At 38.2% G+C, this 25,895-nt stretch overlaps 1 protein-coding gene across 1 annotated transcript in view; it reads right to left on the reverse strand.

Annotated features, from left to right (window-relative positions):
- The window catches only part of ITGA1 (integrin subunit alpha 1), a 169,495-nt gene that overhangs the window by 8,989 nt on the left and 134,611 nt on the right, over positions 1-25,895 (reverse strand). The window contains exons 19-27 of the mRNA XM_066377869.1: positions 25,345-25,554; positions 22,952-23,032; positions 21,473-21,549; positions 20,215-20,304; positions 18,226-18,328; positions 5,246-5,359; positions 2,960-3,064; positions 2,695-2,799; positions 1,482-1,574 (exon numbers count right to left, since the gene is read on the reverse strand). Of these exons, the coding sequence (XP_066233966.1) occupies positions 1,482-1,574; positions 2,695-2,799; positions 2,960-3,064; positions 5,246-5,359; positions 18,226-18,328; positions 20,215-20,304; positions 21,473-21,549; positions 22,952-23,032; positions 25,345-25,554 (978 nt within the window). The remainder of the gene's footprint in view (positions 1-1,481; positions 1,575-2,694; positions 2,800-2,959; positions 3,065-5,245; positions 5,360-18,225; positions 18,329-20,214; positions 20,305-21,472; positions 21,550-22,951; positions 23,033-25,344; positions 25,555-25,895) is intronic.

The raw sequence follows: 25,895 nt of genomic DNA on the forward strand, positions 1-25,895 counted from the left end.
CGACCTCAGCATTTCCAGGTCGACGCTTGATCCACTGTGCCACCACAGGTCAGGCATCTTATACATGGGGACATATGGTAGGTCTGAAGTGCAGGGACACCTTCAAGGGGACAGCTTTTGGCCCTCCAGCCACTCAAGCTCTCTGAGTGTGGCACCCAAGCCTCAGTGACACCTGACTGCTCTGTGTCGCAGCACTTAGGTCTCTGAGGAAAAAATAATATGGAGCTGATCTCACTGACGAGTCATAGCTCCAGAGTCTGTGTTGGCCGTCAGCAGGGACTTCCTTAGCCCAGAGAGAAGACGGGGTAAAGGATCCCCCTGAGCTCACAGACGGACAGCTGAAGTCTGGATGGGACCGGTGATCTTCTCTCAGATCCCACAATCACCACAGTGATCACTTGGAGTAATTTTAGCAATTCAGGTGCACGTTTTCTTTAGGATAAAATGTGGTATAAATAGCACCATGGGGGAATTTCAAGCTGATATTTAGGGGGAATAAAACTAATCTTAAGCATTTTAACAAAATATATTTAGACATCCTATGTACGTTTTTCCAGTATACTCTATACTCATGTTTGTTTGGTGCTAACTAGTGAAATTCTGGCTTCTCTATGTGTGGAACAACTTTGCATTTTTAAGGCTAAGTGCTGGTTATAAAGTAGGTAAACATATGCCTATATTCTGTGTAGTATATGCACATATTCTTTAAAGGTGAACATTGACCCAAGGTGAGTGACATTATGATTGTTTAAAATAGGTAATGATTTGAAATAAGAAATTTTAAAACAACATTGAATGTTAGGTAGCTTCCAAATAGAATTTTACGACTCATAATATCCACATGAGTATTCAACTTGTCCACGATATGAGGGGAATTGTGCTGAAGTACCCATACTATAACAAGTACTTTGGCCTTATTTTATAAGCAGGACAAGAGGAGAAAAAAATCTCAAACCATTTTATTCTTGCCAAGGACTCAAGCAGAAGCTTGTATTAGGGAGTTACTACTGCATTTTTGTTTCCAATTTCCCAATGACTAAATGAAGAAACCTTCTAAAAATGCACATGCATTCCTGTCCAGTGTGCAGACACTTTCAGCACAGGAATTGTTTTCCAAACCTGCTCTTCAGCTGTCAACTGTGCTTTAAAATGTTAGTCAGTTTTGAAAGCGCAAACTGAAAACACATCATTCTTAGCTAGGTGAAGGTAAAAACAGCAGTGCACTGCAATAGTTGGAGACAGAGCATCAAGCACAGCCATGAGCTGTGAATACCATGGTTCCACCCGTTTCTGACAAAGAAGAACACGATTGAAATCCTCCCACCTGAGGCTCATCAGGTCTAATTTGACGGGAGAAGTGCCCATCACTCACTGAGAGCAGCACTAGTCTCTGCCTTAGGGGTTGTAAACAATTACAAAACGTTATGTCACGAATTCAGAGCAGACTGTATAATGTTTCCAAAGCTCAGAGCGGCACTTACCTGTCTCTTTTGATTGTTGGTACTTAACACCAGCGATGTGTTCTCACTCTGAAGTTCCGCCATTACTGTGAGGTTTAGGCTGGAAAACCATGCCTGGAAAGCCAACGGAATCCACTTTCAACATATTATGTTAATCGCAATGAGAGCTAGTCATGTGTGAGTAGTGTAATTTATGTGTGTGTGTGTGTGTGTGCAACTTTCTGTACATTTGATTTTATTTCCCAATAACAAATCTTTGAATTAAATGTGTTGGGGTGACTGGTTAATAACATGACATAGGTTTTAAGTGTTCAATTCTATGATACATTATCTGTATGATATGTTGCATTGTGTGCCCACCACCCAAAGTCAGATCTTCTTCTGTCGCCATATATTTGACCCCCTTTACCCTTTCCTACCCCCACACCCCTTTTCTGACAGATTGAAGTCACTGGTTTCGCTAACACCCAAATGGAACCAATGATGACTGTGTACCCACCCGTCAGCTCTGCTCCCAATTCTCACTGAGACCCTTGTGAGAGAATGGAAAAGTCTTCTAAATAATTTCTATTCAGACTGATCCTTAGTGACAACAAACCTCAAACCCTGCCACCTTCAGGGCAGCCGGGTACGAAGCAGCTATACTCCCAGAATGAGGTGTGTGCAGGAGCTGGTTTAGGATTAAACCCGAAATTGCCAATATCCGACAATTTGTGACTTACAGAAAGAGCAACTTAATATGATGAAATCAAAAAATGGAAGTTTCATATCATTAACCAAATTCTTCTGAGAGAGAAACAAATAATACAAAATACAATGGATGACATTCTAAAGTAGTTTGTGGTCAGACGAATGTGACTTTACTAGGTGTTTAAAGTGTCTTCATATATATATATATATGAAATATAAATGTATACATCTATTTATATAGATAAAGCTACAGATAGTCTGACCTAATACAATAAGTCCATAATATATGCTAGTTCCATTCTTGGTTGATGGTTCAAGGACTGTCTCTCTATAATTCTTTGTCTCTAAACTGAGTTCCAAAATATTATACTAAGATAAATGCAAACCTTGGTATCCTATAGGTGTTTATCTTTTGAAATACAAAGAAAAAGGATAAGAAAGACTGAATAAAATGCCTATATCTGGAAGGGGACCTTCGCACCTACTAAGTCGTAAACAGACACTTGTTAACGCTATAACTTCACAGAACAGTGTGGTCACTTACTTTTATAAAAGTTGGTTTCCATAAGATGAGCGAAACATTCACTTGGCTGACGTCGGAGGGAATCAGATTGCATGTGATGGTGGCAAATTTACACGAACGGCAGTCCTGTTTAAAGGCCCAGAGGTACGGATTAGTATCTTTGACACCTGATACAAGATAAAACATGAGAACAGTCTGCGACAGTTGTTTTGAGGTCGACACTGAATTTATGTGCTTGGAAAGTATGAGGCAAAACGAGCACTTGTCTTGGTTTGTCTGCATTTACCGGCATCGTGTTCTGTTTGAGATCTTCGGATTTGAGTGTAATCGCTGTCTTCCTAGAGGTGATACCGAGGGGATCCTGGAGGTCCCTGGGTCTGCAGTTGGCATTCTAAGGAATGAAAATATGTACTTTATCAGACAACACGGATGTCAGAGGGAAAAATGATTTGGTGCAATAACATGAAGACCCTGTGGATATCAGCCATGGAACAGAGGAAGCTCCCCTTTGTACATGTGCCTCGCGTGAGAAGCCTTTGCCTTCAGCCCCAGGGACCCACCTCCAGACAATCACTGGCCCCTCTGAACTGTAGTGGACAGCAGTCAGGTTGTCATGGAGAAGGAAGGTTGCTAGTAATACAAACCATTATGTAAATAAGATGTTTATTTTACATGTATTAATTTTGTGATTTGCTACGAGAGCAAAAAACTACAACTCAATTGAGAAAAAGGGTTACATTTGTTTTATATTATGATGGCTCCCACTATGATTTATGAAACAAAAAAAAGAGAGAGATTTCATCTCTCTCTCTCTCTCTCTCTCTCTTTCTCTCTCTCTCTCTCTCTCTCTCTCTCTCTCTATATATATATATATATATATATATATATATATATATATATATATTTGGGACATATATATATATATATCCCAAAGTATTTTGGTGTCCCTCTACACCAGTGGTAGTCAACCTGGTCCCTACCGCCCACTAGTGGGCGTTCCAGCTTTCATGGTGGGCGGTAGCAGAGCAACCAAAGTATAAATAAAAGGATAGATTTAACTATAGTAAGTTGTTTTATAAAGATTTATTCTGCCAAACTTAGCGAAAATCCAACATAAAGTACTTGGTAAGTAATTATTATTATATGCTTTAACTTGCTGTAACTCTGCTTTATAAATTTTATAAAGTAAAGTTACTTGCCTACTTTATAAATCACCATTACTGTGGAACCGGTGGGCAGTTAGAAAATTTTACTACTAATAGAGAAACAAAAGTGGGCGGTAGGTATAAAAAGGTTGACTACCCCTGGTTTATGCCAAGGGTAAGACACTTATTTTCCAGGAGGAAGATGCAAGCCAGCAGCTTTATAGATGTGAAAATACCATGCTTATAAAACAGCTGTTCTTGGATTGTTTTCCTAGACATCCTATAGTAAACCTTTTGCTTCCCCAGGACACCTTCCTTGATGAAAGGTAATCAGTATCAAGAAACGTTCGCAAGTAGTAGAAAAAGTGTAGTTTTACTCTTTGTAGATTTGCACAAACCTGCTTTTTGGGTTAGAGGGAAGGGCCACAGGTTTATTTGTTCCTTGCCTTCAGAAAAACATTGAGATATGACAAGCCAACTCCCACTGTTGCTTTGTCTTGATTTCTGAGAATACTTTAAATGTTAAGAAAAACACAAAAAATCTCTGAAAGGAAGACATTGTGACCTTCCGTGTTTTAGACTAAAGCGTAACCATTAACCACCACATGACTCATTCAGTGCTGTGGGGACCGAGGGGCGCGTGTGGCTGTTGTTCGGTGTTTATTGCTGCTTCTGTCCGTAAGTAAACCGTGTTGCACCATTTTACATGGAGCTCCGTATGCTTCAGGGCAAATAAGAATTCTCCCTCTTGAGTTGTTGGAGCTCCTTAAGCAAATTAAAATATAAGACACATTTCAGGCATCAGTCAAAATCAGTGATCTAAAAACCCACTCTAATGGATTGACTAGTGACCCCCAAAAAGATATGCTTGAGTGCTTACACCTGGCGCCGGTGAACATGACCTATTTGGAAATAGGCTCACTGCTGATGTAATTAAATTAAGAGTCTCCAAAGGAGATCATTCTGGATGGTGGGGGAGGCTCTACATCCACTGGTGTGTGTGTTTATTATATGCATTCAGAAAGGAAGGTGGTGGAAACTGAGTCCTGTCCTGCGGGCTCCGAGCGCCGTGCTCTGGCAGTGGCCACCAGATGCCGGAGCGCGTCGGGAAGGTTCCCTCTCCAAGCCTCCAGGGAGAACCATCACTGTCAGCACCTTGATTTTAGACTCTGGGCCTTCAGAGCTGTGAGAGAGGAACTCTCTGTGGTCTTTAGCAACCCAGTTTGGGGCAAGTTGTTACCACAGCAGCTGCAGGTCCATCTGCTCAACAATGAATGGAAGTTATTATGATCTAAAAGATTTTCTAAATGTCTCCCCATGTGACTTTGGCAAAGTGCTTTACTACACGTGGCGTGTGGAACAGAGAGCTTTCAATGTGAACAGAAAACCACAACGGCAGTGACAGAGTCCCAGGCACTGTGACTTACGCTGGAAGATGACCACCCGCTGGGGTACAGCACAGGATAACCATCCGATGTCAGGTTGGGGAATGAAATCGACAGCCTCAGCTCTGGCATTGGGAAATGTCCACTTTTTCTAATCTACAGAAAACAAACAAACAAATACCAGCATTGCAATCCCTTTCTCCTCTTCCAACAGCATCTTGTCTTACCGAGAACGTCAGTTCTTCCCAGATGATGAGGTTGTGTAATATTTTGAATCCTCAAAATAAATGCAGATGGTTGATGATGCTATAGAGAATTGATGTAATTAAGCCAAAGAAAAAAAAAAAGAAAAAAGGCTGTTGATGGTTGGAGATCACGAGCATCCAACACAATCACACGTTGTTCCTGCGTGACTCTCGACTCCGCGGTTAGGATGGAGAGTAAAAAAAACCAGAATTAGTTTTCTTCCTTTGTCAGTTTTCCATCCTTTCCAACATTCCAGTCTTTTGGGAGGTGGGAAGAAGGGAGAACTGTTACCTGACCCATTCGGAACAGGTGAGCACGGTTTTGTGTGCCTCAGCCCAGTTTGCTTTATTTATTTTTTTACCTTATTTTTAAAATTTAATTAATTGTGTTTACATAGATTCTAGGGTCACCCCGAATGCCTCCCCCTCCCCCCTATACCCCTCAACATCTCCCTTGCCCCCTCCCTACAGCACCTTCCCCCCTTCCCTTCAGGTTGATCCCATCCTATCATCCCCTTTCCCTCTGTCCTCTTTTCCTCTGGTCCCTTTGATCCCTCCTCTGTCTCAATTCCATTCCTCAGTTCTCATTATTCCTTGGATTCCTCAAATGAGTGAGGTCATATGATATTTTTCTTTCTCTGCCTGGCTTATTTCACTCAACATAATAGTTTCCAGGTCCCTCCATATTGTTGCAAAAGGTAATATTTCCCTCTTTTTCATGGCCCCATAGTATTACATTGTATATATGTATCACTGCTTTTTAATGCACTAATCCACTGATGGACAGTTGGGCTGTTTCCAGATCTTCGCTATTGTGAACAATGCTGCCATAAACATGGGGGTGCATTTCTTTTTCTCAGTCAGTGATATGGTGTCCTTGGGATATATTCCTATAATTGGGATGGCTAGGTCAAAGGGCAGTTCCATTTCTAATTTTTTGAAGAATCTCCATCCTGTTTTCCACAGTGGCTGCACCAGTCTGCATTCCCACCAGCAGTGCAGGAGGGTTCCCCTTTCTCCACATCCTCGCCAGCACCTATTGTGTGTTGTTTTGTCAATGAGCGCCATTCTGACTGGTGTGAGGTGGTATCTCATTGTGGTTTTTTTTTTTTTTTTTTTTTTTTTTTTTTTTTTTTTTTTTTTTTAATTTATTTATTCATTTTTAGAGAGGAGAGAGAGAGAGAGAGACAGGAGAGAGAGACAGGGAGAGAGAAGGGGGGAGGAGCTGGAAGCATCAACTCCCATATGTGCCTTGACCAGGCAAGCCCAGGGTTTTGAACCGGCGACCTCAGAATTTCCAGGTCGACGCTTTATCCACTGCGCCACCACAGGTCAGGCCTCATTGTGGTTTTAATTTGCATTTATCTAATGATTAGTGTTGTGGAACATATTTTCATTTGTCTATTGGTCAGAAAACAGAGGCATTTTTATACACAAACAATGAACTATCAGAAAGAGAAATTAAGGAATCAATCCCCTTCACAACTGCAACAACAAAAAAAAATAAAGTACCTAGGAGTAAATTTAACCAAGGAGGTTAAAGACTTGTACTCAGAAAATTATAAAACATTGATAAAAGAAATCAAGGAAGACACAAACAAGTGGAAGCATATACCATGCTCATGGTTAGGAAGAATAAACATCATTAAAATGTCTATATTACCCAAATCAATTTATAAATTCAATGCAATACCAATTAAAATTCCAATGACATACTTTCAAAGATACAGAATACATATTCCAAAAATTTATATGGAACCAAAAAAGAACATGAATAGCCTCAGCAATCTTGAAAAAGAAGAATAAAGTGGGAGATATCACACTTCCTGATATCAAGGTATACTACAAGGCCATTGTACTCAAAATAGCCTGGTACTGGCATAGAACAGGCATATAGATCAATGAAACAGAACAGAGAACCCAGAAATAAATCCACATCTTTATGGACAACTGATATTTGACAAAGGAGTTAAGAGCATACAGTAGAGTAAAGACAGCCTCTTCAACAAATGGTGTTGGGAAAACTGGACAGCTACCTGAAAAAAAAGAAACTAGATCACCAGCACAAAAATAAACTCAAAATGGATAAAGGACTTAAATGTAAATCATGAAACCATAAGTATCCTAGAAGAAAACTTAGGCAGTAAGCTCACCAACATTTATCGCAGCAATATCTTTGCTGAATTATCTCCACAGGCAAATTAAATAAAAGACAGGATAAACAAATGGGACTATATCAAACTAAAAAGCTTTTGCACAGCTAAAGACAATATGAACAGAATAAAAATTACAAACCACACAATAGGAGAACATATTCGACAATATATCTGATAAGGGATTAATAACCAAAATTTATAAAGAACTTGTAAAACTCAACACCAGGAAGACAAGCAATCCAATAAAAAAATGGGCACAAGAAATGAATAGACACTTCTCCAACGAGGACATACAGATGGCCAGTTTGCTTTAAATCCACAAATCACTTCTCACCTGAGCCAGTGGTTATGCCTCCACTGGACAGGCAAGCCAGCCTCCACCTGCCTCTCTCCATAGTCCTACCCACAGCCAGGTGTCTGTGTCCCTGGCTACTGAGACTCTGGCCTGTGAGAGGCTGCTTCTCATCTCAACCCCATCTGTTTTCGTCCACTGACACCAGATTCCCATCTGGTATGACATCAGGTCAGCAGTGCTGCGCCTTTCCTGATAGCTGGCCAGAAAACATGTCTTCTGTAATTAACATTTTTTTTTCTGGTTAGAAAACAATGCCCTTCATGGAAACCATTAAAAAGGCTGGAAATAAACAGAAAATCAACTTCCCAGCAGTCCACTGCACTTGTACCATCTGGGTGCACAAGTTCCCTGTCTTTATCATTTACAGATAAAGGTATCTCATAAAATTTGCATCATAAAATAGAAAACTTGGTGGCCCATTGGTAAAACGTATTACGCCATGGCAGTTCCCCATAAACAGAAAGATTCCTCCGGACCATGACTTATTAGCCACTTAATAACAACCACACCATCAATATTTATTGTTGGCTATGTTCTAAGCACTGTGATACTGTTCTTACTTGCTTTATTGCCTTTCACATTGTTAACAACCCTGTGAGGTGGATTTGCTTGTTATCCCCATATTATCTATCTATCTATCATCTATCTATCTATCTATCTATCTATCTATCTATGTATCTATCAACTATCTATCATCTATCTATCTATCTAAAAAACAAGGTTAGAATGAAAATATATTCCAAGTTCAAAAAGTGAGTAAATAGAGGAATTAAGGTGTTTCCCCCCAAATGGGCCCTCTGAACTATGACAACCTCTTTCTTTCCACTGAATAAGTGTATGACATTTAAGCCACTTCATAGTGTAAAGATTTTAGAGTGTGCCCAGGTTTCAATACTTAAACTACTATAAATAACATTGTTAAGAATATCTCTGAGTATCAATCTTTGTCTGTATCACCAATCATTTCCTGTGGTACATTTCTAGCCAGTATAGTTACGGAGTCTCACGTATTAAGAGTTCCTATTTTAATAAGACTCCACTACTTCAATTTTAGATTTCACTCTAGCAAAATAATCAGAGCTGCAAGAGATTAATCCTCAGGGATGTTCTGAGCAGTGTTACTTATTTCAACATTATTTATAATATACTGCTCACAAAAATTAGGGGATATTTGTAAATGAATATGAAGCGATAGAAAAAGAAGCATTTGATATGTCACTTGCTACTCAATCATGATAATTGAGTTTGCATCTCATTTACATGATCAAACAACTTTCCTTGACTTGTCGTTTGTTTCTCTGATGTTCTTGTTCAATAAAAATAAATCAAATGCTTCTTTTTTTATCACTTCATATTCATTTAGAAATATCTCCTGGCCTGACCTGTGGTGGCGCAGTGGATAAAGCATCGACCTGGAAATGCTGAGGTTGCCAGTTCGAAACCCTGGGCTTGCCTGGTCAAGGCACATATGGGAGTTGATGCTTCCAGCTCCTCCCCCCTTCTCTCTCTCTCTGTCTCTCTCTCCTCTCTATCCCTCTCTGTCTCTCTCTCTCTCCTCTCTAAAAATGAATAAATAATAAAAAAAAGAAATATCTCCTAATTTTTGTGAGCTGTATAGTTTGGGAATGCCTGTTCCAAGTCTGGACTCTAATAAATGACAGTATATGAAGACCCACAACATCCAAAGTCCCTTCCTTTTTCCCTCCCTTTCCTCCCTCCTCCCCTTCCTTTCTTCCTTTCTTCTTTCCTCTTCCCCTCTTCTCTCTTCCTTTCTTCCTTCCTTTCTTGTGTTTTCTGAATTCTCTAATCCTAGAAAGTGAATGTGACTGGGAAAACCTGGTAGTCTGAATTCCAAAAATCTATCCCAGTAGTAGAATGATTGGCATTTATGCTAATTTCCAGGGTACAGCTTGTTAGAGGAATTTCAGCAAAGGGCACGAATAAAAACAATGAAATGCATCCTGGGAGTGCACTTGTATTTCACTTTGCAAGAGAATTTCCTCTTTCATTGTTGTCAATTCCCAAAGAGATCGAGACTATCTTCACCTATATTCATGGTGGGTGTGTTGTTTCATGTTTTTGAATATATATTGAAATCCACCCTTTGAATGAGATCTCTTTCACTTGAGTAATATTAACACAAATTGCGTCTGTGAGTAGGCATTACCTAAAATGCAGGTCTGGCTAAACTCCAGAATTGTTTGCTATCGTGGGGAGGAAGGGTCTGTTATGAACAATTCCAAAAGGAAATTGTAATAAAAACACATTACTTAATGAGGTAGTTGATGTGGTGTGTAGAGGGTGTTATACTGAGTGGGGCACTTGAAATCATGTCAACAGAATAAATTATAAAGAAAAAAGAGGTGGTAGAGTAAGAACATAAGTTCTAGTTTGATACATATAAAAGTTAGTGATAAGCAGGATGAGATCCATTTTTATTTATTGAGTAAAGGAACATATTACCAAGACAATTTTAAATAATCAATTTCTGAAATAGTCAGAATTCCTTTTTAAAAAGTGCTTTACTCAGTCATACCAAAAAAAAAAAAAAAAAAAGTAAATATCATAGGTAGTATCTATTTGGTTTCATAGTTTCTATTTTTGAGGAAATCATTTTGATTAATTGTGTATGACTATCAGAATATTAGGTCTTTAAAACTCCTTCAATAATAATGATGAATTTAAATAAAATTATTATAAAATAGTGAAATTACACTAGGGAACAATTTCATTTTCATTTTCTGTTGCATGACGTTTTAGAACTGTTTCTATATATAATATTTCTGCATTGCTCATTCCAAATCTGAAATCTGTTTTTTGGTGCATGCTCTAGTTTTTATGCAATTTTCATTTATTTTTGTTAATGGCATACATTGGTTTTTAAATTGGAGTTAAAGGGCAACGACTCTTGGATTGAACATAACCACAAGGCAATTAATGTTTTACCAACATCACTTTTACATAATTGTAATTGTATTTAAATGTAAAAAAATATTATCTGATAAAAACACCCTCTTATTTTGTTTTAAGATTAAATCATGGCTTCTTCGAGTAGGCGTAAATGTAAGAACAGTTCTGACACCTTCTGTTATATATGTGGCTGTTACACACTTCAACGTCAAAGCATAATATTTCATCATTTGTGACACGTGCATATATTGCCTATTTTCAAGTGTCCCTTGGCGATCAAGACAAGAATTTGGCTCTTCATATTGTGTGTCATAATTGTGTGGAAATGCTTCATGTCTGGCCAAAAGGAAAACGCAAAGGAATGCCTTTTGATATTCCCATGGTTTGGCCTGAACCAAAGGACCACAGCAGTGACTGTTATTTCTGTCTGATTCATACAAAGGGCATCGGCAAGAAAAAACGGCATATGATAACATATCCTAATATTCCTTCAGCAATACGACCTATCCCACACTCTGAGAACTCCCGCTTCCAGTTTTCAATGGTTTTATTTCTTCTAAGGATGAAGAGAGTGAAATGGTGATCAAGTGTATTTTGATAAGATGCATAAGGAAATGGTTGTAGAATCTGAAGGGTCTTCTTCTGATGCCAAGCAGTCATTAACCCCTCAGTAGTTTAGCCAACCTGAATTGAATGACTTAGTAAGAATGACATAAAAATTGTCCTCGACTTTCTGAAGTATGAAGAGCATAACTGGATCATTTGTGTGGATCTTAAAATTGTAAATTTCCTGCTAGGACAACAGAGAGGTTTCATGAAGTATCTTTGCTTTCTGTGTTTGTGGGACAGCCGAGCTCAGGAGAAACACTGGACACAGAAGGAGTGGCTAAAACGAGAAGCTGTGGAAGTAGGGATGCAAAATGTTGTGAATGAACGTATAGTTAATCAAGACAGGATCATTTTTCCCCCACTTCACATCAAACTTGGTTTAATGAAGCAGTTTGTTCAGGCTTTGAATAGAGAAAGTGAGTGCTTTCAACATATTATTTCTGCTTTTCCTGCCTTGTCTTCTGAGAAGATAAAAGCAGGTATATTTGATGGACCTCAAATTTAAACCCTCATACATGTCAAAGAATTTGCCAGGAAGATAAATAAGGAGGACAAAGCAGCATGGCAGTCTTTTGTGGCAGTTACAAAGAACTTTCTTGGCAACAAAAAAGCAGAAAACTATGAACTTCTGGTTCAAAGGATGCTGTTGGCTTTCTGCGACATTGGATGTAACATGAGCATTAAGATTCACTTCCTGAGAGTGACATCAGAGAAATGGCACTGTGAAGAGTGCTCCCAATATCTCTCTCCAAAATTTCAACAACTTCTTCGACCAGTGACAGAAAAATCTATCCTTGGAGCGTCTGGAAGTCCCACACACTGAACACGAAGTGCTATCAACAAAACCACCCTCAGATACCATTAAGGAAAAGGAAACAGAATATCATGGATACAAAAGGCAGAGATGTAGCACAGATAGATGAGGAAAAATCTATGGAGAAAAAATTTAATATATTGAAAACCTTGGAGCTAAATGACAGAGAATTTAAAATAGAAATCCTAAAACTACTCAGAGATATACAGGAAAACACAGAAAGGCAATTTAGGGAGCTCAAAAAACAGCTCAATGAACACAAAGAATATATTACCAAGGAAATTGAAACTATAAAAACAAATCAAACAGAGATGAAAAACTCAATTCATGAACTGAAAAATGAGGTAACAAGCTTAGCTAATAGAACAGGCCAGATAGAAAGTAGGATTAGTGACATAAAAGACAAGCAACTTGAGGCACAACAGAGAGAAGAAGAGACTCAAAAATTTTAAAAAAAATGTGAAAGCCCTACAGGAATTGTCTGACTCCATCAAAAAGACTAACATAAGAATAATAGGTATATCAGAAAGAGAAGAGAGAGAAAATGAAATGGTGAACATATTCAAACAAATAATAGATGAGAACTTCCCAAGCCTGTGGAAAGAACTAAAGCCTCAAATTCAAGAAGCAAACAGAACTCCGAGTTATCTTAACCCCAACAAACCTACTCCAAGCACATCATAATGAAATTGGGACAAACCAACCACAAAGAAAACATCTCAAGGCAGCCAGGGAAAAGAATAATACAACATATAAAGGAAGACCTATTAAATTATCATTGGATTTCTCAGCAGAAACTTTACAAGCTAGAAGAGAGTGGACCCCAATATTTAAAGTTCTGAAAGAGAGGAACTTTCAGCCAAGAATACTATACCCATCAAAGCTATCCTTCAAATACAAAGGAGAAATAAAAACATTCACAGATACAGAAAAGATGAAGGAATTTATCATCAGAAAACCCCCATTCCAGGAAATACTAAAGGGGGTATTCCAACCAGATACAAAGAACAAAACAAAACCACAAGTAAAAGCTCCACCAAGAACATAATAAACCAAATTTAAACTGTGACAACAAAAACAAACAAACAAAAAAAGCAGGGAGAGGATAAAGATTAACAGCAGCAAAGGACGATGGAGTGCAGAAGCACCCATAAGATAGTGTACTACAATGAACATGGTAGGTACCCTTTTCATTACTTAATGGTAACTACCCCCGAAAAAACCACCACAGAAGCACATGCCTTAAAAAAGGTAGCAACAGAGGAAAGAAGTATGAAATACAACCAAACAAAAACAAATGATAGAAAAACGAAAGAGAAGAATCAAACAAGATACAAAACTAACAGAAAGCAATTTATATAATGGCAATAGGGAACCCACAAGTGTCAATAATTACATTAAATGCAAATGGATTAAACTCACCAATAAAAAGACACAGAGTAGCAGAATAAATTAAAAAAGAAAATCCAACTGTATGCTGCCTACAAGAACACATCTAAGCAACAAAGATAAAAACAAATTCAAAGTGAAAGGCTGGAAAACAATACTTCAAGCAAAGAATATCCAAAAAAAGCAGGTCTAGCAATATTCATATCTAATAATGCTGACTACAAGACAGCAAAAGTAATCAGAGACAAAAATGGTCATTTCATAATGATTAAGGGGACACTGAATCAAGCAGACATAACAATTCTTAATATATATGCACCAAACCAAGGAGCACCAAATATATAAGACAGCTACTTATTGATCTAAAAACAAAAACTGACAAAAATACAATCATACTTGGAGACCTCAATACACCGCTGATGGCTCTAGATCACTCATCCAAACAGAAAATCAATAAAGATATATTGGCCTTAAACAAAACACTAGAGCAATTGGATATGATAGACATCTACAGGACATTTCATCCCAAAGAGACAGAGTATACATTTTTCTCTAGTGTGCACGAAACATTCTCAAGAATTGACCATATGTTGGGCCACAAAAATAACATCAGCAAATTCAGAAAAATTGAAATTGTACCAAGCATATTTTCTGATCATAAAGCCTTGAAACTAGAATTCAACTGCAAAAAAAGAGGGAAAAACCCCCCACAAAAATGTAGAAACTAAACAACATACTTTTAAAAAATGAATGGATGGGCCCTGGCCAGTTGGCTCAGTGGTAGAGCGTCGGCCTGGCGTGCAGAAGTCCCGGGTTCGATTCCCAGCCAGGGCACACAGGAGAAGCGCCCATTTGCTTCTCCACCCCTCCCCTTCTCCTTCCTCTCTGTCTCTCTCTTCCCCTCCCACAGCTGAGGCTCCATTGGAGCAAAGATGGCCCGGGCGCTGGGGATGGCTCCTTGGCCTCTGCAACAGGCGCTAGAGTGGCTCTGGTCGCAAAAGAGTGACGCCCCGGAGGGGCAGAGCATCGCCCCCTGGTGGGCAGAGCGTTGCCCCTGGTGGGCGTGCTGGGTGGATCCCGGTCGGGTGCATGCGGGAGTCTGTCTGACTGTCTCTCCCCGTTTCCAGCTTCAGAAAAATATAAAAAAAAAAAAAAAGAATGGATGGGTCAAAGAAGAAATAAGTGCAGAGATCAAAAGATATATACAGATAAATGAAAATGACAATACGACATATCAGAATCTCTGGGAGGCAGCAAAAGCAGTAATAAGAGGGAAGTTCATATCACTTCAGGCCTATATGAACAAACAAGAGAGAGCCCAAGTAAACCACTTAACTTCACACCTTAAGGAACTAGAAAAGGAAGAACAAAGACAACCCAAAACCAGCTGAAGAAAGGAAATAATAAAAATCAGAGAACAGAAAAACTATAGAAAAAATTAATAAAACAAGGAGCTGGTTCTTTGAAAAGATCAACAAAATTGACAAACCCTTGGCAAGACTCACCAAGGAAAAAAGAAAGGACTCATATAAACAAAATCCAAAATGAAAGAGGAGAAATCACCACAGACATCATAGATATACAAAGAATTATTGTAGAATACTATGAAAAATTATATGCCACCAAATTCAACAATCTAGAAGAAATGGATAAATTCCTAGAACAATACAACCTTCCTAGACTGAGTCATGAAGAAGCAGAAAGCCTAAACAGACCAATTATTAGGGAGGAAGTAGAAAAACCTATTAAAAACCTCCCCCAAAATAAAGTCAGCTAACATCATATTAAATGGCATAAAACTGAGGACTTTCCCCCTTAAATCAGGAAGAAGACAGGGTTGTCCACTCTCTCCACTCTTATTTAACGTGGTGCTAGAAGTTCTAGCCCAAGCAATCAGACAAGACAAAGAAATAAAAGGCATCCATATCGGAAAAGAAGAAGTAAATGTATCACTTTTTGCAGATAATATGATCCTATACATCGAAAACCCCAAAGACTCCACAAAATGATTACTAGAAACAATAAACCAATACAGTAAGGTCGCAGGATACAAAATTAATATACAAAAGTCCATAGGTTTTCTATAGCCGACAATGAAACATTAGAAAACGAACTCAAAAAAATAATCCCCTTCAGGATTGCAACAAAAAAAAATAAAATACCTAGGAATAATCATAACAAAGAATGTAAAGGACCTTTATAACGAAAACTACAAAGTATTGTTAAGGGAAATTGAAAAAGATACAATGAAATGGAAAAATATTCCTTGTTCTTGGATAGGAAGAATAAATATAATCAAAATGGCCATATTACCCAAAGCAATATACAAATTTAATGCAATTCCCATCAAAATTCCAATGACATTTTTTAAAGAAATGGAACAAAAAATCAGATTTATACGGAACTATAAAAAACCCCGAATAGCCAAAGCAATCCTAAGGAAAAAGAATGAAGCTGGAGGCATTACAATATCTGACTTCAAACTATATTATAGAGCCACAACAATCAAAACAGCATGGTATTGGCAGAAAAATAGACACTCAGACCAATGGAACAGAATAGAAATTCCAGAAATAAAACCACATATATATGGTCAAATAATTTTTGATAAAGGGGCCAACAACACACCATGGAGAAAAGAAAGCCTCTTCAACAAATGGTGCTGGGAAAACTGGAAAGCCACATGCAAAAGAATGAAACTCGACTACAGTTTGTCCCCTTGTACTAAAATTAATTCAAAATGGATCAAAGACCTAAATATAAGACCTGAAACAATAAAGTACATAGAAGAAAACATAGGTACTAAACTTATGGACTTCGGTTTTAAAGAGCATTTTATGAATTTGACTCCACAGGCAAGAGAAGTGAAGGCAAAGATAAATGAATGGGACTACATCAGACTAAGAAGTTTTTGCTCAGCAAGAGAAACTGACAACAAAATAAACAGACAGCCAACTAAATGGGAAATGATATTTTCAAACAACAGCTCAGATAAGGGCCTAATATCCAAAATATACAAAGAACTCATAAAACTCAACAACAAACAAACAAACAATCCAATAAAAAAATGGGAAGAGGACATGAACAGACACTTCTCCCAGGAAGAAATACAAATGGTCAACAGATATATGAAAAGATGCTCATCTTCATTAGTTATTAGGGAAATTCAAATCAAAACTAAAATGAGATAATCACTTCACACCTGTTAGATTAGCTATTATCAACAAGACAGGTAATAGCAAGTGTTGGAGAGGCTGTGGAGAAAAAGGAACCCTCATTCATTGTTGATGGGAAAGTAAAGTATTACAACCACTATGGAAGAAAGTATGGTGGTTCCTCAAAAAACTGAAAAGAGAACTACCTTATGACCCAGCAATCCCTCTACTGGGTATATACCCCCAAAACTCAGAGACATTGATACATGTAGCCCCATGTTCATTGCAGCATTGTTCACAGTGGCCAAGACATGGAAACAACCAAAAGCCCTTCAATAGATGACTGGATAAAGAAGATGTGGCACATATACACTATGGAATACTACTCAGCCATAAGAATGATGACATTGGATCACTTACAACAAAATGGTTGAATCTTGATTACATTATACGGAGTGAAATAAGTAAATCAGAAAAAACTAAGAACTGCATGATTCCATACATAGGTGGGGCATAAAAACAAGACTAAGAGACATGGACAAGAGTGTGGTGGTTACTGAGGAGAGGGAGGGAGAGGGGAAGGGGGAGGGGGAGGGGCACAAAGAAAACCAGATAGAAGGTGACGGAGGTCAATCTGACTTTGGGTGATGGGTATGCAACATAATTGAATGACAAAATAACCTGGAGATGTTTTCTTTGAACATATGTACCCTTATTTATTGATGCCACCCCATTAAAATATAAATAATTTATAAAAAATAAAAAGATTCACTTCCTGAACAGTCAGTCACCTTGATAAGTTTTCTGAAAATCTTGGAGCTGTTAGTGATGAGCAGAGTGCTGCTGGAGCATTAAACGAGATTGTCCTCAACAAGTACACAAACGCAAGAGCTACAAATGAAAATTTTTGCCTGAATAGAATTTAAATAAGTTTTGCGCAAATTTTATGACTAAAATAAGTGTTTTAATATGTTCTATTTCAAAATTGTAGACAAATTCTGATGCAATCATATCTTTTAGTGTATTTACTGCATTATATAAATTATTACATTTTTACAAAGATGATACCCAAGAAGACATTCTACTTCATTATGTTAAACTAAATGTTGAAAATTTTACAATAAGATGAAAACCTAAAATCTTGAATTGCAAAAAATCTGTAGCTTACAGAGAAAAACAAATGTCAGATTTGAGATCAACACTCTCGAATTAGGGAAGAACAAGTGTTCTTGTGGATGCAACAAAAATTTTGTTCCCCAGTGTTATAAAGCAAAATATACTGACAGGGACTGTTGAACCAACATGTTCATACAGGTCTGTTAATACTTCACAGAATTTATAAAGATACAAATAATTTCTTACACTGTTAATTTAAATGTAACTTCTTACCAAGTAGAAGATATTAATTTCATTTCCAATGTCCTCAGTAGAATTAATAACTTCAGGGACTGTCTCATTCACCGCAATTGAAATATGATATTCACTGGCGGAGCTTAAAAGTATTAATTGAAAAAAACAGAGAATTTAATAGTAGAAAAAAAAATAAAACGCAACACAATTTAACTTTTATTTTGCCATATTCTTTTTCTTTTTTCCTACCAGGAAACCCCACAAAAAATAGTTACAGAGATTTTAAGTCAGAGGCAAATATTTTTACCCTGAAGCCTAAAATTAAATCTTTGAGGAGGGTAAGAAGGATTATATATAATTTAGTTCAATAGTAACTGATATGTAGAAGGCCTTAAAATGCTAAAATATATATAATTTTCAAATAAAAATCTTATTGTTGGCTAACCAGGTGGTGGCACAGTGGCTAGAGTGTCGACTTGGGATGCTGAGGAACCAGATTTGAAATCTCAAGGTCACTGGCTTGAGCTCAAAGTCACTGGCTTGAGCAAGGGGTCACTCACTCTGCTATAGCCCCCTGGTCAAGGCACATATGAGAAAGCAATCAATGAACAACTAAGGAGCTGCAACTACAAGCTGATGCTTCTCATCTCTCTCCCTTCTCTAAAAAACAAAGAAAAAACCTTCCTCCAAAAACCTCATTGTTACCAAATGAAAAGCTTCCACGAATTCACTAATAAAACTTACATTTAGTGAACAGTCAAGCTAAAATATGGTATTTCAGTATTGCTGAATTTTAATGGTTATCTAAAATTTGTGACCTGTTTAAGGTTTTTATTTACTGCTAAACTTAAAAAAAAATTCAATCTTTCTATACAACTTCATGATCTCTGGAAGAACTTAGTAGGATAAAATATAAACATATTTTCAAGCCTCATTTCAGTTAAGAGAAGACAAAAAAATATAACAATTTGCCAAAATTTGATTCTAAATAAATGAAATGTTCTTGAGGAAAGAGTCAGTGTCCCCAGAGAAGTGGATATAGCAAAATAGAACATAGTTAATAAAACGTAAAGGCTAAGAAACAGAAATGCAATCTCCCCGTAGACCAGGGGTCCCCAAACTTTTTACACAGGGGGCCAGTTCACTGTCCCTCAGACTGTTGGAGGGCTGCCACATACAGTGCTCCTCTCACTGACCACCAATGAAAGAGGTGCCCCTTCCAGAAGTGCGGCAGGGGGCCGGATAAATGGCCTCAGGGGGCTGCATGCGGCCTGTGGGCTGTAGTTTGGGGACACCTGCCGTAGACTCTGTAACCCTCTCATTTTTGTGGCCCATGACCAGCAGAAGGAAAATGCCATAGGAAATAAACTGATAACATGATAAAACTTTTAAACTGAACGTGATACCGACTCTTACATTTTTTTTTTTTTTTTGCATTCATTGCGCATGTTTATTTAGCCAAAGCTTGGCATCCTGCTTAAACCAGGAAAAGTATAGTAGGAAAGGTGGCCAACATGACTGGTATTTGGATGGATCAGGAATTCTTCAGAGAAAGGAGGGTATGTGAAAAGTCAAAGACAGCAACAGCTCCTGTCCATGAGAAATATTTAATCTCGAGCATCCGGAACAGACAGGTGGCTCAGACCCCACACGAGGGAAACAACAGCCTCTAAACAAGCTGGTGACCTCGGAGAACACTTCTGTGAAGGACGTCTGGGTCTTCACCTTGCACTTCGATTCAAGACTGAGCTGCTCATGCAACCCTGTATCACTATCCCCTCATAGTGTACATTGTGTAGTACGCTGGTTATCAAATTCAGAGTGCATGAGAATTACCCAAGGGGCTTTACTTAACACTGATTTCTGGGCCCTTCCCCCAGAGTTTCTGAGTCGGTACGTCTGGGGTGGGGCCTCCGATGTTGTCTTTCTCATAAGTGATGAGGGCTATGGCCAGGGACCAGTGACCACCCTTCCAGAGTCCCCAAGGTCCTAGAAAGGCAGCCACATAAAAATGCAGTGCCCTCCTACCTGTAAAACTGGAGTCCAACTTCATATTTCACTGGGATGGAAATGTTTACCTCGTTGTCGGAAAGGGCTTCCGGGGGCTCCTCGCTGTCACTAGAAAATGCATAGAGCACATTCAGATAAATCGTTCAACCACTGACCAGGTGGAGGTATTTCTGAGCATTGGAAAGAGGAGCTTAAATTAGTAACTAGACAAAAGTACAGAGTTCAATGCTTGGCCTTTTAATGGGGTGGGGAGGGAGCCCAGAAATGGGTATGGTTAAAGGTCCCCGGGTTGATTCTGAAGCACAACCAGGGTTTAAGACCAGGATTGAAGACCACATTGACTCAGCCCCAAGCTTCTCAAGAGTCCACGAGGGTAATTTTAAGAATGCTTCGGTCTGTTCTTAAACACACAGATCATTGGGTTTCTCTCCTAGGAACATGGACTTGGTGGGTCCAAATTGGGGCCCGGGACTTCTGTGTTTTTAACAGGTGATTCTAACTTACTTATCAGAGATGAGGACCTTACAAAGAGATACAATGAGGGTCACACAACTGAGAACAAATCTAAAACCTTATCCTACCCTGAATGACAAGAAGTTATATACTAGTCTCAGCCCCCCCATGGTAACATTCACCCATGAAGAGGTATGTGCCCTTAATAATTTTCATATTCCTACAGTGACTCATTCAATATCTTATCCATTGTAGATTTCAAATAAGTATTCATTGAGTTCAATTGTACATACAGAATTAATTTATCCATCGAATTATTCTCTCATTTATTCATTCATTCTACATTTATTTAGTGATTATTAGATGCCAGGCACCATGGTAGTTACTTGAAATAAAAGCAATGAAAGATAGAACTATATTTCAGGAAGCATTTGGTCTGTTGGGTAATAGTGGTTAGAAGAAAATTAAGCCACTGTTTAAGTTTACTTATTATCCTTTTGCTTCTTTTTAGTCTATGTAGTCTATGTTATTTTTCAGAAGCTTTGATTGGTTTGGGAAAAAAACAATTATTAAGCCACTGAAAAGTATCATAAAACTAAATCTGTCTTGATGAGCAGCCAGAAAAAGTTTTTTAAATAAGTAGAGCCTGTATAATTTTAAATGACTTTAAATGCAATTTGGCAGATAGAAGTGATGTGTGATTACATGTTCTAAAGCTCCTAGAACAAATGGTTTCATCCAGTTAGAGCACTATTCTTATAAAATAAAAATGTCTTTATTTTGCTAATTACACACACACACTCATGCACAAACATAAACCAACCTTGTTGCACTTAAGAGAATGGTCACATTTTCCATGAGATAAGACGTGTTAAATTGAAATAATACTTTGAAAGTTACCTATGAAATAAAAATATACATCTTTAGGACCAGATAAAGAAAACTTTTCCTTGGATTACAATGCTGAGTTACAGAAATGACATTACCTAAACTCACATCATGAATTATTTAAGAAATATGATTTTACAAAATAAAAACTCATGTTTCAAAAATAAAATAAGATATCATGTACACGTCCTTTTCAAGTTGAAATGTAATATTCTTTGCATAGTAACATTGAATTTAAACAATTATTCCAATTATATTAATAAAAATAACATACTAATCAGAAACCATTAACATAAAGGTACATTCTGTTTGTCTTATTGTATTTCCAATAAGAAATATAATATAAGATCACAATCATAAATAATATAATATGGAATGATCATAATTAAAGTCTCTTGAATGTATGTATATCTTCAAATATCAGCAACCAGTTATATATATATTTAATGTAAAATAGAGAAAAAGATACTTGGCTTCATGAATTTGACAGTGTAAAAAGTTTTGCACCTTTGAGGAATAACAACAACAAATAAATCAAATGAAAGACTTGGCTATTTAGAATAAACTATACTATAAAAAAGTACTGAGTTTTGCTTACACAAGTGCAGTTAAAATACTGTTTTTTGTTCTACTGACTCTCTGACACAGGTAACTTAATTCTGAGAAATTCTTCCAGTCACTAAAGACCTCATAGCATATGATTGGATTTTATTTATATAAAAATGTCAGAATAGGCAAATCCACAGAGAAAGGCAGCAGATTAGTGGTTGTCTGGGGTTTGGGAGGAGCTGCTGAGGGAAAAACTGCAGTACCTGGTAGAGCCTCCAGGGTTTCCTTCGGGGATGTGTGAATGTTCTAAGATGGATTGTGGTGACAGCTGCACACTTCACAATTCGTTGGGTAAACTAAGACCCAATGAATTGTATTCTTTAAATGAGTGAATTGTAGGGAATCCAGATTATAGCTCAATTAGGCTTTTATTAAGAAGAGAGATTCATGAGTCCACCGAATTGTGCATCTGAACTGTATAGTTTTGTTAACCAGTGTCACTCCACAAATTCAATTTAAAAAAAAAGAGAGAGAAATGACAGCGGAGTTTTTATATAAAGTTCTAAACCAAATTGGACGAAAGAAACTTTTTCCTACAAGTGAGCAAAGCCCACCACACAGGGGACTCTAATGTGAGCACGTTCTAGCTCCATGTGATCAGATAACGTTATCCGGCATAAATTTGTCATTTTGTCTTTCATGTCTGAATTAGACTCATGCAACAATTGCCTTTCGATTTCAAGGGCTCAAAATTCAAACTCCCATCTTCCTCACCGACCTCACCCTGGAAGGAGTTACATGTTTGTCTTTGAGCATATTATTACTCAAATCCAGTTGCCGCTTGTATTCTGTATCGCCTGCTTACCATTTCTCCTCTTCTCAGGAATGGATACCCAACTTTACACGTGATATTGTGGTTGGATTCACAGCTGTCTTTCTGGATCGCCTAGGAAGAGAATCGGAGACCCGGAATCAGAGTGGTCACGCAGGTGACTTCCTCAAGCCTGGCTTGCTAGCATCTTCCCAGCTGTGCCCTACACTCCACCTTGCTGAGATTTGTCCTTCAATTTAGTCGGGGAAGTCGCAGCCTTCTGGGATCACCTGTCTCACAACCCGTGGAAATCTGAAAACACCACTGATATTCAGGGGGCTTGCAGGACAGAGTACATCATGCTGTCTGTCCAGATCTTCCTTCCACTGTAAGATGGGAGAGCTCGCAGCCCCTGCCTCACAGGTGACTGGGGACTGGATGCAACAGTCACAGACAAGATGGGCCCAGGGAAGCCCGCAGTGACTGGCAGACGAGAGGAGTTCAGTGCAGTGTGGGAGCATGGGCTCCGACCGGGGACCGCCGGGACTGGACTCCTGACTCCATCACTGTTGGTTGCATCCTTGTCAAGACTCCTAATTTTCTGTCCAGTGGGGTTAGTTATACTCTTCCTCATTAAGTTTAAAAATGCTGCTGAATATGAGACAGCGTTATTTTATATATACGTATATACCAATAAAAAGAAAATAGAATGCTGCTAGGTTAATAAACACACCATCAAGTGCAAATGCAACTACAGAAAGGTTCAAATGTGGAGGGCAAGGGTTTGTTTTAGAATCGCTGCACCATGGGAATACCCACTTACAAAAGAATGAATGAGAATGGAACACGTGAGGCCTGGCATACAATACGGCTCAAGAAAAGATGCAACCATTGTTCCTGTCACTGTTAACAGAGCAGAGGAGATGCGTCCTGTTTTTTTATGTTGCTGTCTGTCCAAGATCATGGAGGCCCTGGCTGGTTAGCTCAGTGGTAAAGGGTCAGCCTGGCATGTGGATGTTCCAGGTTTGATTCCTGATCAGGGCACACAGGAAAAGTGTCCATTTGCTTCTCCCCCCCAATCTCTTTTTTCCACTCCTGCATCCATGGCTCATTCAAGCAAGTTGGCCCCAGGCACTAAGGATGGCTCCATGGCCTCACCTCAGGTGCTAAAATTAGCTCGGTTGCCAAACAATGGAACAGCAGACCCAGATGGGCAGAGCATCGCCTGGTAGGGGGCTTGCCAGGTGAATCCTGGTCAAGGTTCACACAGAAGTCTGTCTCTCTGCCTCCCCTCCTCTCGCTTAATATTAAAAAAAAAATAATAGAAAGAAAAAAGACCACAGAGGCAGAGGAGGTGGATACAGCCCATGATCACAACAGTAACCCTTTCCATTGTTACTTTGTACATTGAAATTTATAATTAACACTTTTAATCAAATATATATGGCTGTAATATAAAACATTTACCAAGTCTATCTTAATCACATTACTAAAGTGATGTCTTAACAAATGGAGAAAAAAATATCAGTGACGATATAAATTTACAGAAACGAAACAATAGAATCTAATGTTCTCTATAATGAGTGTATTTGCTTTTAATATAAATGATATTAAAATTGTTAATTCATGTATAATTAATTTACCTGAATACCTACAGAATTTTAACTCAAGGGGATTCATTCAGAGATCAGAAATTAGAAGCAAAGTTCAAGTTTGGAAGTATGTACCAATTACTCCTGATAAGTAACTTATGCAGCTATGTGTTATTGCCAAAATAATTTGAAAGTTTCTGCATGACAGTGAAACAGTCATTTCACATAACACTCTGGTCTGTGTAAGGATTTTACACAGAAAGTGGGGAATAGCATCTTGATTTTTCTGCATGCAAATGTTTTTGGTTCAACACCTGCATTACTCCCTCTCTGCACGTCTGCGAAACTGTTTTGACTCTGATTACTATGTTTATTTTTTCTTGACTCAGTCTCAATTACAGCGCTTTAAAGATTTGGTGAAACATGATTTTGATAAATCAGAGATCCTCTTTTCATACTGAACCCAAGAAGAGACACACATCTCTGAAGAATTATGTCAAAACAGAAGCTCTACAGGAAATGTTGATATTTTCATCATTAGAGAGTACTTGTTTTGTAGAAAATGCTTTCCCTTCTTACAAAAATCAGTGTAGTAAAAATAATCGGTTCAGTAGTATGAAAAGTAGGTTCAATAAATCCTTATTCCAGGTGTTGACCTGGAATCCTGAGGTCGCCAGTTCGAGGCCCTGGGCTTGCCCAGGCCACATACAAGAAACAGTTATGACTTGATGCTTCCCATTCCTCCCCTCTGTCTCTCTCTCTCTCCTATCTTTAAAAAAATCAATAAATAAAATCTATAAAATAAGTAAATAAATCCTTATTCCGAGGGTAGATAAATGAGACACGAAAGTTTACCTCGATTCCAGAAAACACCAGATTTGGAGAATAATGCAGCATGGTTCTGGTGTTATAGGCACTGTCTCCTTTGTTTCTGACTGTGAGGCTGATGTTGAGCTTGTCGTTGTGGGACCGGACGATGAGCAGGCCCTTTTCCGCGGTGGACACGTCCAGCGTGAGGTCTGAGATACACTTGTCCTTGTTGCCACAGTCTTTGGCAAAGGGGATCTGAAATGGTCCCAGGAAAACATGTTCCAAAATGTAGCGAAGTGTTATCGAGTAAAAGGAATAACATATGGACAAGCACGCTAAGCAACTCATGAAGAAAACAGATGTCACTGCAGAAATCATACAGCATTTTATACCTGTCCCTGTACATTGTAGGGGAAATGAATAAACGTTTACTTTTGGGTACAAATTCCTGCAGTCCTTTAAAGAACGCATGGTTTTCACATATATTTTTCACTGGCTTTAGTTGGCTAGATTAACATAATACTTAAAAAAAAATATTAAGTCAAGGATAGTAAGGTCTAAATCTATGAGAGGACAACACTTGAACACTGGTCTCC

Source organism: Saccopteryx leptura, chromosome 1 (genome assembly GCF_036850995.1).
Source record: "Saccopteryx leptura isolate mSacLep1 chromosome 1, mSacLep1_pri_phased_curated, whole genome shotgun sequence".
Classification (NCBI taxonomy): Eukaryota; Metazoa; Chordata; class Mammalia; order Chiroptera; family Emballonuridae; genus Saccopteryx; species Saccopteryx leptura.